General features: G+C 38.3%; 1 protein-coding gene across 2 annotated transcripts in view; it reads right to left on the bottom strand.

Annotated features, from left to right (window-relative positions):
• SUCLA2 (succinate-CoA ligase ADP-forming subunit beta) overlaps window positions 1–13315 on the bottom strand; it is a 45567-nt gene extending 32252 nt beyond the window's left edge. The window contains exons 1-4 of one of the 2 annotated variants that reach the window (XM_019650859.1): window positions 13177–13315; window positions 9097–9277; window positions 2834–2933; window positions 2479–2641 (exon numbers count right to left, since the gene is read on the bottom strand). In XM_019650859.1, coding sequence (XP_019506404.1) covers window positions 2479–2641; window positions 2834–2933; window positions 9097–9277; window positions 13177–13266 — 534 coding nt within the window. In that variant the 5' untranslated portion in view covers window positions 13267–13315. Of the gene's footprint in view, window positions 1–2478; window positions 2642–2833; window positions 2934–9096; window positions 9278–12600; window positions 12702–13176 lie in introns of those variants that run through there. The other variant, XM_019650860.1, reaches the window with a different exon arrangement.
• Window positions 13316–15146: the final 1831 nt, after the last annotated feature.

Genomic DNA, 15146 nt, shown 5'->3' with positions numbered 1-15146 from the left:
GGATTGGGGGATGGGGGTTGTCACTTTGAGGTGTAAAAAGTATAACTATTGCACTGTGTTGTACACCTGAAACTAATTTAAAATAAATAAATAAATAAATATGAAAAATAAAATATGGAATTCTTGTAGCACATTTTATATCTATTGCAGGCAAAGTAAAAAACTGATACAGTATATAATCATTTATAGCAGACTGCAATGTGTTACTAGAAAAATAAAGTAGCTAAGGTGATCTGTTAAATTAGATTTGTCTCAGCCCAAAAGGGCTCAACAAGCACTCAGCAAATGTTAAGAAATCTGATTTTTAAAAAGTGTCAAAACAGAGAATAGGTACTTAAATTGATTTTTTTGACACACCAACCCTATAGTAGATATGCCTGCCCAGGCTTCCTGGTGTGATACACACTAAAGAAGCCTATGACTCATCTCCTAAAAAAAAGATAAGCAACAAAAGCAACTTTTAATAATCAGTTAATGCTTATGCATAGTACTTTAATTCAATCAAAAATGCTCTTTTTTTCTTATAAACAGGTGATTTTTTTGTTTGTTTTTGTCTCTATTAAGGGACCTCTCCATAGGGATCTCAAAAACAGTCCCCTATATCCCAAAAAGTAACACCAACCAGCTCTACATTGGTCCAGTGTGACAGCATCAAAAAACATGTTTTTGGCCAAATCGTATTACTAGTACCATCAAATTTTTAGTCTGAATTATACAACTATTACTTTTGCAAATGAAATAAAAATATTTTTTCCTTAATGAGACTCAAATAGTTAGTTCTCTGACTATTCAAGTTCTAAAAATGAACTCAAATTTCGCTTTTCCTTAATGCTCTACCAGATCTTTAATAAAATATATTTAGTGTGTTATAATCATATCTTTAATAACACATGTTCAGTTTGCTACATTTACTCCAATCAAGATGAGCTACACTTAATGTGCAACATTATGGGACTCATATCTCAAAATGTTCAGGCATATATACCTTGTTTCTGGCTATAACAAGAAGTAAAAACATAATAATGAACAAAATAATAGATGTTAATATATAACATCAATAAAAAGGCAAATGTAGTGAAAATAAGTGAATTTGTAAAAATATAATTTTTGCAAATGTGTGTAATATGTAAGGTTATTTTCATGGGATTTCTAAACCAACTTACAAAACTAAATTCTATCATATAGAGCAGCGGTTCTCAACCTGTGGGTCACGACCCCTTTGGGGGTTGAACAACCCTTTCACAGGGGTCGCGTAAGACCATCGGAAAACAAAAAGATATTTACATTACAATTCATAACAGTAGCAAAATTACAGTCATAGAGTAGCAACGAAAATAATTTTATGGTTGGGGGTCACCACAACATGAGGAACTGTATTAAGGTAAGGGGTCGCGACATTAGGAAGGTTGAGAACCGCTGATATAGAGAAACCTATAAAGACATCACGAATAAGACAATGCTTTTTATCGTCTATACTGAGTGGATTTTTACTACCACCTAGTGTTATATCATAAGAAATACTTCCTTATAAAAATTAAAAGTTACAAAGACACTTAAAATACAATTCAAACACTACCAGAAGATTAACTGTAGGGGGAGGGGGAGAAATACAGAAAATAGCTCTTTTTTAAAAAAGCTGTTGTATTTTAGAAAACTATTTTCATGACCCTTAAAATTTTTCTAACATTACTAATTTTGTAATTAGTAATGTGCTACATCAAATCCTCATCAGGGTTTCCAAATATACCCAGCTTACTTCAGAAGACAAGCTGGTTACCACACAGACTCAGCTCATGAAACTTAACCAATGCACTCAAAGTCAAATAATTATAGTATAAAATGATTACCAATGCTCTCTCTCAACACCAGGTCTAGGAAAAGATTTTTCTCTTCCCCTGATGCCTTAAGTTTACTGCTAACATTTTCAGTTCCCTTAAGAGAGGAGAGCAGAGCTAGGGTGCGCTCCTTAGAATCATATCATTTGCTATTGAAGGTCACCTTTTAGCTTACCAAGTATCAAATCAAACAAATCCCAAACTATTAAAAATACCAAAAGGCTGAAAAAGAAAAAGATGAAGCTGGGATACACAATCTCTTATTGGGTTCAGAGACTTCCTTTTTGGTCAGAATATTTTACTCTGCTAGAAATTATTTTCTCAGTCTATGGAATCCAGAGATGAATCAGAGATTATTTAAGTTGCACTTGGCAAATTAACAATTTGGAAATCCTATGGATTACGTATCAGCGGGGTTTTGCCTATAGCTTTTTTTTTAACCACAATATTATATATTAAATTTTATCGCATTAACCATGCTGTTTTTTTTAAAAGTGACACAAAAATAAATATTGTGCTCATGACATATACAAATTATGGATCATGCCTTTGTAATCCTTCCCATACAAATAGAAGAAAAACCAACTTTTGAAACTGAATGTAATAGAATCATCCTAAATATATCATGTCTACAATCACTTACTTGAAATGACCTTTCCATTGTTATTGCAAAGTAGTATTCTCTCCTGGGATATCTTCGCTCACAAACCAATACTTGATTGCAAATTCTGCCCTTTTCTCCCGTTTGCTTCGTAAACAACTTTTTCCCAATCATCTGTGAGGAAACAGCTTTTGCTTCTTCTGGACTGAAATAAAAAAAAGAACTCAAATTCTTTTCTCCTCTAAGTGATAAAACGAAAGCACATGATAGCCAAAATCTTATCGCATCTAATATTTAAATCTCAGTATTTTCATCAATTCAGTAACGAGGGGAATCTTTTACACGTGTGTTTTTTAATTTAGCAACGACAATTTTTCTTGAAAAATACATGACTTACGAGAAAACTATCTTCACTCCTCCTTTAAGGCCACTTTCAAATGTTCCTTTTCCTCTACCACCAGCTAAAACCTGTGCCTTTATCACAACGTCTTTTGAACCTAGAAGAAAAACACTTCTATTAGATAAGCATAGAGAATCAGGCAAGATACAATATTTTGTTATTTAAGCATACATTTTAAGCGGTGTTACTAAATATAGTAAAGTCTCATTTATCCACAATGTCAAAAACTGAAGCATGCCATCCATGTATGTAGATTTTCTAGATTAGAACATTTAAAACATTCGCCATCTAAAGATCCACACATAAAAAAACTAGCCACTCATATTAAACCATTGTTAGAGCATACTGTAAATTTTACCTTTCCTTGACACTTTAAACATCTGGTATTTTGGAAGGTATTAAAAGTACAATATCGAGACTCAACTGTTTTCCTAATACTTCCCCCCTTTTCTAGGCACATGTAAACTTGCTATCTTGTGAAAATTTGAGTTTATAAATGCTGCTTTGAGCAGAAATATGCCATAACTTCAGGGGAAAGTGCCATTACTGACACCAACTTACATTGTTCCACTAACAGAAAGCCCTGTTAGTATACATTCTTGAGCTGTAAGAAGTACTAGCAGGAGTTAAGGTATGTCTATCAAAAGATTCCAGAATGTTATGATTATAAATCTTAAAAACATTTTTTTAAAATAAATACTCTGAATTTTTCTTCTTTAACAGGTAGACTGATCTCTCTTTCTTCCCTTTCTAACTTGATAATGAAAATCGACACACTAGCTGTTTAGCCTCGGTACTACTTATCAGTCATTATCCAGGAGGATACCTTTTAGAGGGGCGTTCTCTGTCTCCCAAAGAGGCAGAATTTCAAAGCCCCCTCATTTTGCTTCTCATAGCATTTTACCCATATCAGCAGTGCAACACCAATGTTACATTATGACCTAAAAATGAACCTCTGAGGTGAGGGTTAAGGTCAGGGTTGTCTTATTGTTGTAGTCTCTGGGATATAACCACCACTCCGTAAATGTGTATTTCAACAGGCTGAAGATGGGAACTCTACTATTGAGGAAAGACTTTTGTCCCCTAATGTAGATACCAGGCAAAATGAGGGGATTCCCACCTAATCAAGGAGGCAGCAAATGCAGTTTGTGTTCAAATACAAAATGACCTGAAGTTTACACTTAATCATTACAAAAGAATGTTTAGAAAATTAATGATGTAAACTGAGTCTACACTGAAACTGTAGACACTTAAGTCAGAAGATGGCCCTACGAGCCGTCAAGGTAGTATTTTAATAAAACCGTCTTTCTCACACCCCACTCTCATTCAGTCAGGAAATGATACTGTTTCTATCTTCAAAATGTATCCAGGATCTTGACCATGCCTTATCATCTCCACTTTGGACCCTGGTCCCAGCCGTGTTATATCTCACCTAGATTAATTACCCTTGTCCTTGACAGAATATTCTCAAACCAGCAGCCCAAGTGAGTACCTCACTCCTCTACTTAAAACCTTACACTCACTCAGAGTTAAGAGCCACAGTCCCTACAATGGCCTGACAAGGCCCTGTACAAGCCCTCGGCATTCCTCCTTCACCTCCTATGCCCTCCGCATTGCTCACTCCACTTGCTACACCAGTCTCTACTGTTCCTGCCTTCAGGACATGGTTCCAACACTCCCTTCTGCCTGGAATACTCTTCATCCAGATAGCCATTAGGGAAAGGTCCTCATTCTCTTCAACTTTTTCTTTAAATCTCACATTGTCCACAAGGCTTACCCTGATCACCCTACCTAATACCTCAACCATGACCAATCCCCCTTGCTCTTCTATTTTTTTCCATAGAAGTCAATACTTTCAAACATAATATATAACTTCTCATGTTTACTGTTTATTGTTTTGCTCCCACACTAGAATATAGGCTCCAGAAGGGTAGAATCTTTGTTATATTCACTGATGTTTAAAACTTCTGGGAGGGCTCCTAGCACATAATGTTTTCTGAATGTTGAATAAAAGGGCATTTAAAAATGTAGAGAATTCTGATTTTCCCCCAGAATCTTTGTTGTGTTCACTGATGTTTACAAACTCCTGAGAGGGTTCCTAGCACATAATATTCTTTAAATGTTGAATAAAAAGACATTTAAAAATGAAGGTAATCCTTCTTTTCCCCTGCTCTTGAAAAAACTCAGAACTAGAAATAGTGGGCCCTGTATTAGAGTTGATTAGAAGTGACCTTGTTACACAAGATAGGCCCTTTCCAATTTGCCACAGTCCCCACCATTCCCAAGTGTACCATTTAATATTAGATAAAGATTAGAGAAAACTGAGCAATTTCCTTAAAACTAACAAAAATTTTCTCATTGAGAAAACAACAGGTAGCCTAAGGGACTATAAAAAATTAGAGTTTGTGCCCAAACCAAAAACAGCAGCCAATAGTCGTTTTACCTGTCTCTAGTTACCTGTCAAGTCATGGGTTTCCAGTACTTTAGAAATACCCATTATATCCGAAGAGGATAACTGTAATTCAGTGTAAATGTAATGTAAAAATGGTCAATAGTTAAACGGGCGCTTTGCTGGGATAAATTCAAACATTCCTATTCATAAACTGGTAAATTCACACATGACGTATAAAATAAGAATAACGAAGCTCTACCTTTTCAAAAACATTTTACAAGACAGAAGGCTCTTCCCTTAAAGTATCAGTTTCCTTTCTTTAAGCATATGAACTCCTTAAGGGCAAAATGATGCTTTAAAAGTTCCTTCTAAAAAAGCCCCTCACAACAAAAGATAAGCTAAAATAATAATAATAATGATATACAGAGGCGGTGTGGTAGCTCAGGTGGTTAGAGCTTGTGCTCTGAACAGCAAGGTTGCCGGCTTGATCCCCGCCTGGGCTACTTTGAACTATGCCCTCTTTAGGAAAAAACAAGGAAGAAAAATAATGATATACAGTCCCCATCAAGATGGAGAGGAGGATTAGAAGATAAGTCTGAGGACAACTAATTGAAACAAAAATTTTATTCAATTCCATTGTTTCATTCCAACAGTTACATCTATGTACAGGATACTGTGCTGAAGCTGTAGATACATCAATGAGCAAAAGAGACTTATCCTGCCCTCATGGAGCTTACAGTCTTATTAGATTTGGCCCTTTGCTCCAGTCAGACAAAACGTCGAGATCCCAAAATTATCTTTAAAATATAGTCGCCATCCCTCCTAGCTTTAGTCATTCACACATATTTTAAGTATTCCTTATATACAGTCACATAATAAAACATTGAAAAGAAAAAAGAAGGAAAGGTCCTACTGTGTGCCATTAGAAATCTCCCTCAAGGCTGCCATTCATCAATCAGCACCCTCTGCACGCTTATTCAACCAGACTGAAATTCCACCTAATTATACTAGAATCCAAACCATATTTCTACAATCAATAGGAAAAGTATAAGAACTGTGCCAAATGCCTTACTAAAACCAATAAGTAAGAAAGAGATGGCAACAGGATCTTAGAACTGACCCCAAATTATAACTACTTCGTTTCTCCGCACTTCACTACCATCCCTTTGATGACCCATTCCAAAAACTCCTGTGTGATCTTCAAGCTCATCAGCCTTCATTTTATGGAATCATATAGTCTTTAAATCTAATTAGAATTAGATTTCTTTCCAACCTTTCTTTCATCCCTAACTTTATTCACAAAACGTAAAACTTGCCTCCAGAACCATGCTTCCCTACTTTCTTCACATCATGACACACATAGAAAATGACAGAATTTGTAGGAAATACTCGGGGGAAAGGCCAGGGCTATATCAGAAATCACCAGCTACAGGGCTCAGTGGCCCTGGGCCCCATGCTAACTAAGCTTCCCCTACCACCCACAGGACTGAGGGGAAGCAACAGTTTGTCACCCCTGTAATGCATTTACCCTAGTATATTGGCAGTAAATTAAGAGTTTTTAACACGTGAATTAGCATTTTACGAATTTTACAATAATTCGAGAAGCAAAAATCACCCTGAGGTAGTCAAAATCAGCATTGGGAATTGCTAGCTAGATGGACAGAACCAAGTATTTCTAAGGCACCTCATACAACACCTTGTGCAATTAGATCCCATAATCAATATCTTCTGATATTAATGATTTGTTTCAAGAGACAGAATTATCAATGTCTTCATAGTAGTTACTATATATAGCTTTTAAAAAGTAGCATTTCTGCTCCTCTAGATTTAAAGGTCCTCATTAGTCACTAATCCCGCTCCCATACTATAACATAATCATCATTCGCAGCGTTCTTTAACAAGAACACACTTTCTAGATGAACAAGGTGCCTTCTGTCAAAATCAGAGCTGCCTACCTGCTCCTTAGTACTGGTAAGACCCGGCCCCAGAGAACTTGCCAGAAATACTCATAGTTATAGTATATCTTAAACATAACTATTCTTTCTTCTGTCACTAAGAACCATTAAAGATTTTTACAAGGAGTAAAGAAATCAAAAGTTTGGCATCCGAACAAATCCTACTCATTTTATGAAAGTTTCCACAAATTATTTTTTCTAACAAAACAATGAAATTAGACTAAATGAGTTAATATATGGAAAACTAAAGAAAACCAATTATAATAATTTGAAAATAGAAAAAAAAATAGCTTTTACTGATTTCATTATATATAAATCAAGCCCTATTAACATTGGCATGGAAAACATTTTATACCTTCAGCATTATTACAAAGGAAAGAATTGGTAAACAAAAAAAAACAGCATCATTTAAGAGATTAGACTGACAGAAATTAAAAAAGAAAGTCAAAGGGTTAGAAATTCATCCTTAAGGACATATGGATAGAGTAAGAAAAATTTATTCTCAATGTACTTTCTCAATTACATTTCCAAGTTGTCCTTCTTACTTAGCTGGGTCTTTAGAAATTAACATTTAGGATATATATATATATATATATGATTCAATCTCAAGAAGGTAGTTATTAAAAAGTAGCCTTTGCAAGAAATACTACAGAAATTTAAAGTACAATCATGAGTTTTCTTTAAGCCTTCACCCTTAAGAGCCTCCTATATGGTGTTTCAAAGGTAAAAATGCAGTATATCTTTTATCATGTACAAGTTCAACTTATAAATCACCACTAAGTTCACCAAAATTAGGATGAACTTAAGCAAGGCTTTTGCTAAATAAAAAATATGTTTGTAATCTGAATAAAAAGAATTTGTTTTCTGATTAACAACAACAAAAAAAAACTGTAAATAAACTGTAAATGCTTCCAAGTCAAGGAAATCAAGACCATCACATTCAAAAACATAGTTTACAATATACAATTTTCTGAAATTGTACATGCCCTCACTTTTGAAAGAAAAACCCATTCTAGAAACAAATAAGTACAAATCTAGATTAAATTTTAAAGTTTTTAAAAATTTTTAAATTTTTAAAAAAATTTTAAATGTTTCATATCTTCCTTGAAAAATTAATAAAAGCAAAGTCTTAAGCAAAGCACATTAAAGCCATATTATTCAAAAGTACATATAAGAGAAATTAACAGTGTTAACCCACAAAAAAATTGGTGGGATTTTAAATACTATTAAAAAGAAAATGCATTTCATAGCCAGTATATTACTCATTATTATATGTTCTCATATTATATCCTTAAAAATGTAAACTAAAGCATGTTTTCTAATTTATTTTTTAATTAAGAGATTAATATAAATTCAAATTAACAAAAGCTATTAAGTTTTCTATTTTCAATGAAAACACTTATTAATAAACATAGGCAACTATTTAATTTATTTAACAAATATATTTACTTCTAAGAGTTTAGGAGATACCAGTGAACAAAATTACACAAAGAAACCCTGCTATTATGGAGTTTATAATTTAGTGCTCAGCTTCCTTCTTTCCCCCTTTGGCTCCATTTTCCATGTCAAAAAACGGGTGAGGGGAGAATACTGGAATTCTGTTTTACAACCACATAAACAGCTAAGATTGTCTTTCACCAATTCCCTGAAGAACCATCACAGCCACCATACTTTTAAACTATGTAGTAAACATAATTTCTTTCTCAATCCATTATATTCCAACTAAAAATATGACTTCAGCTTCCTAATGCCAATATAAGTGATTCTAAGTTAATATAGCACTATGGGAGCTCATAATAGTCTCATAATTTTAGAATGTCAATAATCAAAAAAGTTCTGCTTCTCTTAAAGTTTGCATCTTATTCAGAGTTCCCATGTCAAGGTGGCTGGAATGAGTTTCTTTAATTTAGTACCTAATTTTTTTGCAATTGCAAAAGCTTCATCTGGTGACTTAGCCACGTGTCCTTTGGGAATGGCGACTCCAGCTTCTTGCAACAATTCCATACTCATGTATTCGTGTAGGGAGAGATTCCTTTGTTGTTGCTGCTGTACTTGGAGTCCATGGTTGTTAAACAATCCAGAACTTCCCAGAACCTAAAGAAATTGGGGACATATTTACATATGAGAGTGATCTCGCAGTAATTCTTGTTAAAAACACCTTCTCGAAATAATGTGTTTAGAGTTATTCATAACTGTAATAAACCTGTTTATCAAATCATCAAAATATAATATTTACAGTATCTAAACTACAACATAAAACTAAAAGCTAATCTAGCAGCTAAATACCAAATGTTACCCTTATAGTTTTAACTATTTCCTCATCATGTTTAGTCCTTGTCTTTCATTTGATTTTTACTACCAAACCTCTAATGATCTATATAGAGCACTTCTACCTCAGGCCAAATTCAGCAGATCTAAAACCAATCTTATCTTTCCCCAAAAACCAAAAATCCTTCCCAACTTTCTTCTCTCCACCATTCCACCTAACAAATTGCCTAGCACTAGATAAGTGATAACTGAATGACTTGGTACCATTACTCTTTCATACACTCAAGACTCAAAACCCTGGCTTCCTCTGTAGTGGTGTTGTGGTGTGCTGTCCAGATCCTTCCTTCAGGACCAAGGCATTCACAGCCCCTTCTGCTGGGGGTACTGGCTGCAGACAGCTCTCAGCTGAGTCCTCTCATTGGAGCCTCCGTGCCCAAAATCACACCTCCTTCCCTTTGTCACCCTGCATCCAATCACTGGTCAAAGGGGGTTAAGGGAGGGATACAAAGGCCTGGCACCTCACCAGGTCTGGTGACCATTCAGAAGGACCATCCTAGTTGCAGCTCTCCCATTAAAACAGCAGGGACCCCTGCACAACTGCACCACAATTCTACTTCTCCCTCTGCTCAATCCCTCTTCCTTCTCTCTCCTCCAGGGATCGATGAAGAGATCACTTTCCAGTAGACTTCCTCCATGAAACTCTCCATTTCATAGCCTACACATATCATCTCAGGAAACTTATCTGCAACATCATCTTTAATGCATCCCTTCTAAATAATTACCTTGGGACCGAACGGGTGGCTCAGTTGGTTAGAGTGCAAGCTCTGAGCAACAGGGTCACCAGTTCGATTACCACATGGGCCAGTGAACTGCGCCCAAGATGAACTGCCGCTGAGCTGCCAACAGGTGACCGGATGGCTCAGCTGGTGAGAGCGCGTGCTCTGAACAACAAGGTTACTGGTTCCACTCCCACACGGGATGGTGGGCTGCGCCCCACCGCAATACATTGAAAGCCGAGAATGGACTTTGAGCTGAGCTTGCGCCCTCCACAACTAAGACTGAAGGACAACAACTTGACTTGGAGCTGATGGGTCATGGAAAAACACAATGTTCCCATTCCCCAGTTCCCCAACACTGTCCAATTCCCCAATAAAATCTTTAAAAAAAAATAATTCCCTTAACTGGTACAGCGGTCTCCCCTTATCCGTGGTTTTGCTTTCCACAGTTTCAGTTAGAAACTAATTAAGTGGTCAAGCTTGGTCTGAAAATATTAAATGGAAAATTCCAGAAATAAACAATTCATAAGTTTTAAATTGGACACCATTCAGAATAACATGATGAAGTCTCACAGAGTCCCGCTATATCCAGCCCGAAAAGTGAGTGAATCATCCCCTTGTCCAGTATATCCACGCTGTATATGCTACCTGCCAGTTAGTCACACTTAGTAGTCATTTCTGTTATCAGATTAACTATCATGGTACCACAGTGCCTGTGTTCAAGTAACTCTTATTTTACTTAACGGCTCCAAAGCCACTCACGTAACTGCTATTACGGTATATTGTTGTAATTATTCTATTTTATTATTGTTGCTAATCCCTTACTGTACCTAACTGATAAGTTAATCATAGGTATGTACATACAGAAAAAAAAAATGAAAGGGTACGATACTATCCATGGTTTCAGGCATCCACTGAGGGTCTTGGAACATCTCCCCCATGGATAAGGGGAGACTACTGTATATTTTTATCGTTTCTTTCAAATATCTGTATTTACAAAGAATTAGTAGTACATATAAGGTACTGCTGATAGCTTTTATACCACTCTAAAGGTTTTTTTTAATATCTGAAGTATTTTGATGATCCTTTCCATTGCACCACTGGAAGTTGTAACTTGAAATATCATCAGCTTTGAATTATGCTGGTAATACAAATTCCTGCACAATAACAAGGATTCCTACATTTAAGTATTTATCTTTCTTGATATTATCACTTAGAAGATTCCAACTGCCCAAAGGCCACCAATTCCTGGCCAAAGCCCTACATCACCACCCATCCAGTCACACACCTTGTTTAAATAATACACACTCAAATGCAGAAAAATATGGTTACTGGGGAGTATGATTCACAACGACCAAGAAAATATCTTAAATTATTTAATCTACTTGCAACATTAGCTATTTTATCAAATACACGCTGGACAAAAGGGGCAGAAACTAGAAGAGGGTCAGAAAACTAAACAAAATGTTTAAAAGAATCTGCTAAATTCAATGTGTGACCTTGAAAAAGCTTCCTAAGACCCTGTACCTCTGTGTCCTCATCTACAAAACCAAGGGCGTAGACTAGGGTCATTCCAAACTCTAAAGCTGTATTATTTAACATCAAGGTAGAAGAGATGTTATAAGACAATATATCAGACATCTCCATATGAGGAAACAAAGGCTTATAAAGGAATTTCCAAAAGGATAAAGATTATGATTGGGATGAAAACATATTCACCCCCCTTTCTAAAAACTAGACAGCACCTTTTAAGGCTCATTAAGAAGGAAATTCAGGAGCAAAAAAAAAATTCACTTCTCCTATTAGGAAGCAAACTCATTGAATTCACTACCTCTAAGTTGAAAGTATGAGCAACTTTTAAAAGAAAAATAATGGTCAGAATATATTCATTTATGGCATGTCTGAGGAGCTACTTCAGAGCATAATCTAAAACTCTGGAACTGACTTCCGAAGCCAATTATGCCTTTCCATAAGTTTCATGGTATCAACGTTGAAAAGAATAGTCTGATTCTTACGTTCTGGAAAAAAACGGCAGAGCCGATACAAGCACACAGGCTTTGGAGCCAGACAGTTGTGGAATTAAACCTCAGCTTTGGCCTCACCTGCTTCCTGACCTAACCCAAATTACTCCTTCTCTTAGCCACAGTTTCATCATCAATGATGCGGACGTTAATGGCTCCCTTACCGTGTTGCTGAAAAGCCTAATGCGAGACTACCTGTAAAACGCTTAGCACATAGCTAGCACACGGTAAACTCTCAACAGACAAAACAAAACCTGTGGCCATTGTGCTGTAGTCTATCCAAAAGCGAAGTGATCCAAAGAGTATTTTCTTACTTCCCCAACTGGTAAGCTGATAAACATCATCTTATTACCATTATTAACAAGCAGAAGCAATACAGGACTACTTGGGGGAGGGAAGAAACTTCCGTGCCTCATCCCAGAAAAGCCCAGTCAGCAAGCACTGCTCATCCTGCGAAGCCGTCCCGAATGCTACTGCTCCCAAGGGACACGAAAGTACACCTCAAGGGCATTTTGCCCCCTCTCCAAAGAGGGGCCGCGGTAGCCTCCGCCCACTCCAAGGGACCGGGGAATGGCAGAAGAAACTGCCCTGGACCCTTCACCCCCACTCAGACCCCACCCTGGCTCCCCACCGCCCCCTCGGAAACTGGGTGAGTAGGTGCAGGCGGGTCGCCGGGGCTCCTCGCGGACTGAGGCCCTGAGCAAAGCGATGCAAACATGGGCCACCTCGCAGTGGCGGCCAGCACTCACTCCCGGGCGAGCCGCCCGCAGGCCTGGCAGGGCACCCCATGTCACCCAATGTCACCGATTGAGAAATGACCCCGAGCCGGGCCTCAGATCCTTTCACACCTCGCCCACAGGAGCCAAGTGTCCCGCATCTCCCTTTCTCCTGCCGACCCTCGAAGCAAGAGCGGGCTGGACCGCAATACCTGGGCGGCGGCCCGCAGCGCTGTCCGGGGCGGGTGGCTCCTACGGGTCGCGGCGGCCAAGAGCCGACTGTAGAATATGGAAGCAGCCATTTCTGAGTCCAACCCCGACCCCTCCGCGCCGCGCGCAGGCGCAGCGATACGAGGTGCCGGGCTACGCAGCGGCTCCCGTCACGCTCCCCTACTGGCCTCACGCGTCGGGGCGGGGCCTCGGGTTAACTCTTCTGTTGCCGGACGCTTTCGGCCAGGGACAGGTAGAAACTGCCAGGCTAAGAAAGAAGCTGGGCTGGGCAATTACAAAGCAAACTTTGACCTTTGGAACTGGACACCGCAGACTCAATATCCGACCTGCGGCCAGAAAGCACCTGAATAATTCCTAGTGAAATGTAATGGAAGGACGACCAGTGCCGCCAACCTATGTAATCTTCTCTGAGCCTCAGTTGCTTCATCTGTAAGATGGGGTGCATTCAAAATATAAGTACTGAATGTCTGCTTTGAGCCAAACACTGAGTTGAGTCCTTAGAATGCAACAGTAAATAAAACAGCGATTCTGGTGCTCAAAGAGGGTTTGTCACTAGTTATCGATCTAGAGGGCACACCAGAATCACTTGAGAAGCTTTAAAAAAAAATACCTTCACCAGACCCCATCTGAGGAACTCAACTTCTTAGAGTTCTGTGAATGAATCAGGTGCACACATTGTGCATTGAAAACCCGGAGATGACGTGTGCTCCGTCAAAGAACTGACCTGGGCAATGACTGGGCATGTATTCCGCTCTGGACATCAAGCTTCAAAATGTGTCAAAGCGATTTCAGTGAGCAAGAGCTTAACCTAGGAACAGGTGGGTGTTGCTGACAAGCATTAGCCAGGCTCTGGTACCTACTTCTGATGCACATGACCCGATTCACAGAACAGCACTGTATAAAGAAAAAATCTAATACAAGCAGCTTATCGACTTAGGGAATGGAAGTGGGTTTTGTTTTTGTTTTTTTTGTTTTGTTTTGCAGCACCCAAAGTCTCAGTTCTTAAAGGCAGGACTTTCTTAAGAACTTTTTCGTTCCCTTGGCAGTCATGGGCGACTAACCTCAAGGTTCCTTTCATCTCTAAGATATTCTGCGCAGTTAGAAACAGAGAGAGGGAAAAACAGACTTTGGTAGCTCAAATCTCTCTTGCTCTACCCTTCTACTGCTCATCATTGCCAATCAAATAAAACCTGAATAATGGGTTCAAAAAGCCAGGGTTGTGACCTGCCAGTTTCTATTAGGAACACATACCCCATGAGATATGAATAGGGCGTACTTATTTTCAAGCCTGCTCATTTCAATTGACAGTAAACACAGTAGTTGAGTTACCGGTACAACCAACCATCTGAGTCCAAGGCCAGTTATTTAAAGGGCACGTGGGTAAATCCAGAATAAGTCCATGTACTAAAATAAGATGTAAGGCTATAGCCCTGCTAGGAGCCTAACTGGGTTAACTTTGCTTCTAGTTCAGGTCACATCACCACTGCTATATCCTCTGTGATACTGTTTTAAAAACAGGCACAACAGCAGCTGAAATACGGGTAAGAGTGCGAGTGAGAAAGAGAATGTGCTGGTCCAAGGGGTCCCTCTCCTTTGGAGGCCCAAGCAAGGGAAGAGGTGCACTCCTCCCCCAGCATTTATTAAGTTCAGAGCCACTGCACCCCTTGACACCTCACTGAAGACATGAGTAAGGTAAAATGATGATAGGCCGCCTACCTGCTGTTTCATCATTATGCGATAAGCCTTAAAAAATGAAATTGCTTTACCAAGAAACTACTTTTTTCACAGCAAAAAAAAATTACAATCCTTATCTACAAGGCTCTCAGAAACTAGTAGTGGGCAGTAAAGAATAACAAAATGTGTTAGGTAGAATAGCCCCTGAGGCGTGCGAGGCAGGTAGGAGGGAGAGTAGGGTGAGGAAGAAAGGAAAGAATTGTTCCTCCAGTACAAT

This window comes from Hipposideros armiger, unplaced genomic scaffold (assembly GCF_001890085.2).
Source record: "Hipposideros armiger isolate ML-2016 unplaced genomic scaffold, ASM189008v1 scaffold_148, whole genome shotgun sequence".
NCBI classification, from domain to species: Eukaryota; Metazoa; Chordata; class Mammalia; order Chiroptera; family Hipposideridae; genus Hipposideros; species Hipposideros armiger.
This window is presented reverse-complemented; position numbering and strand designations above follow the sequence as displayed.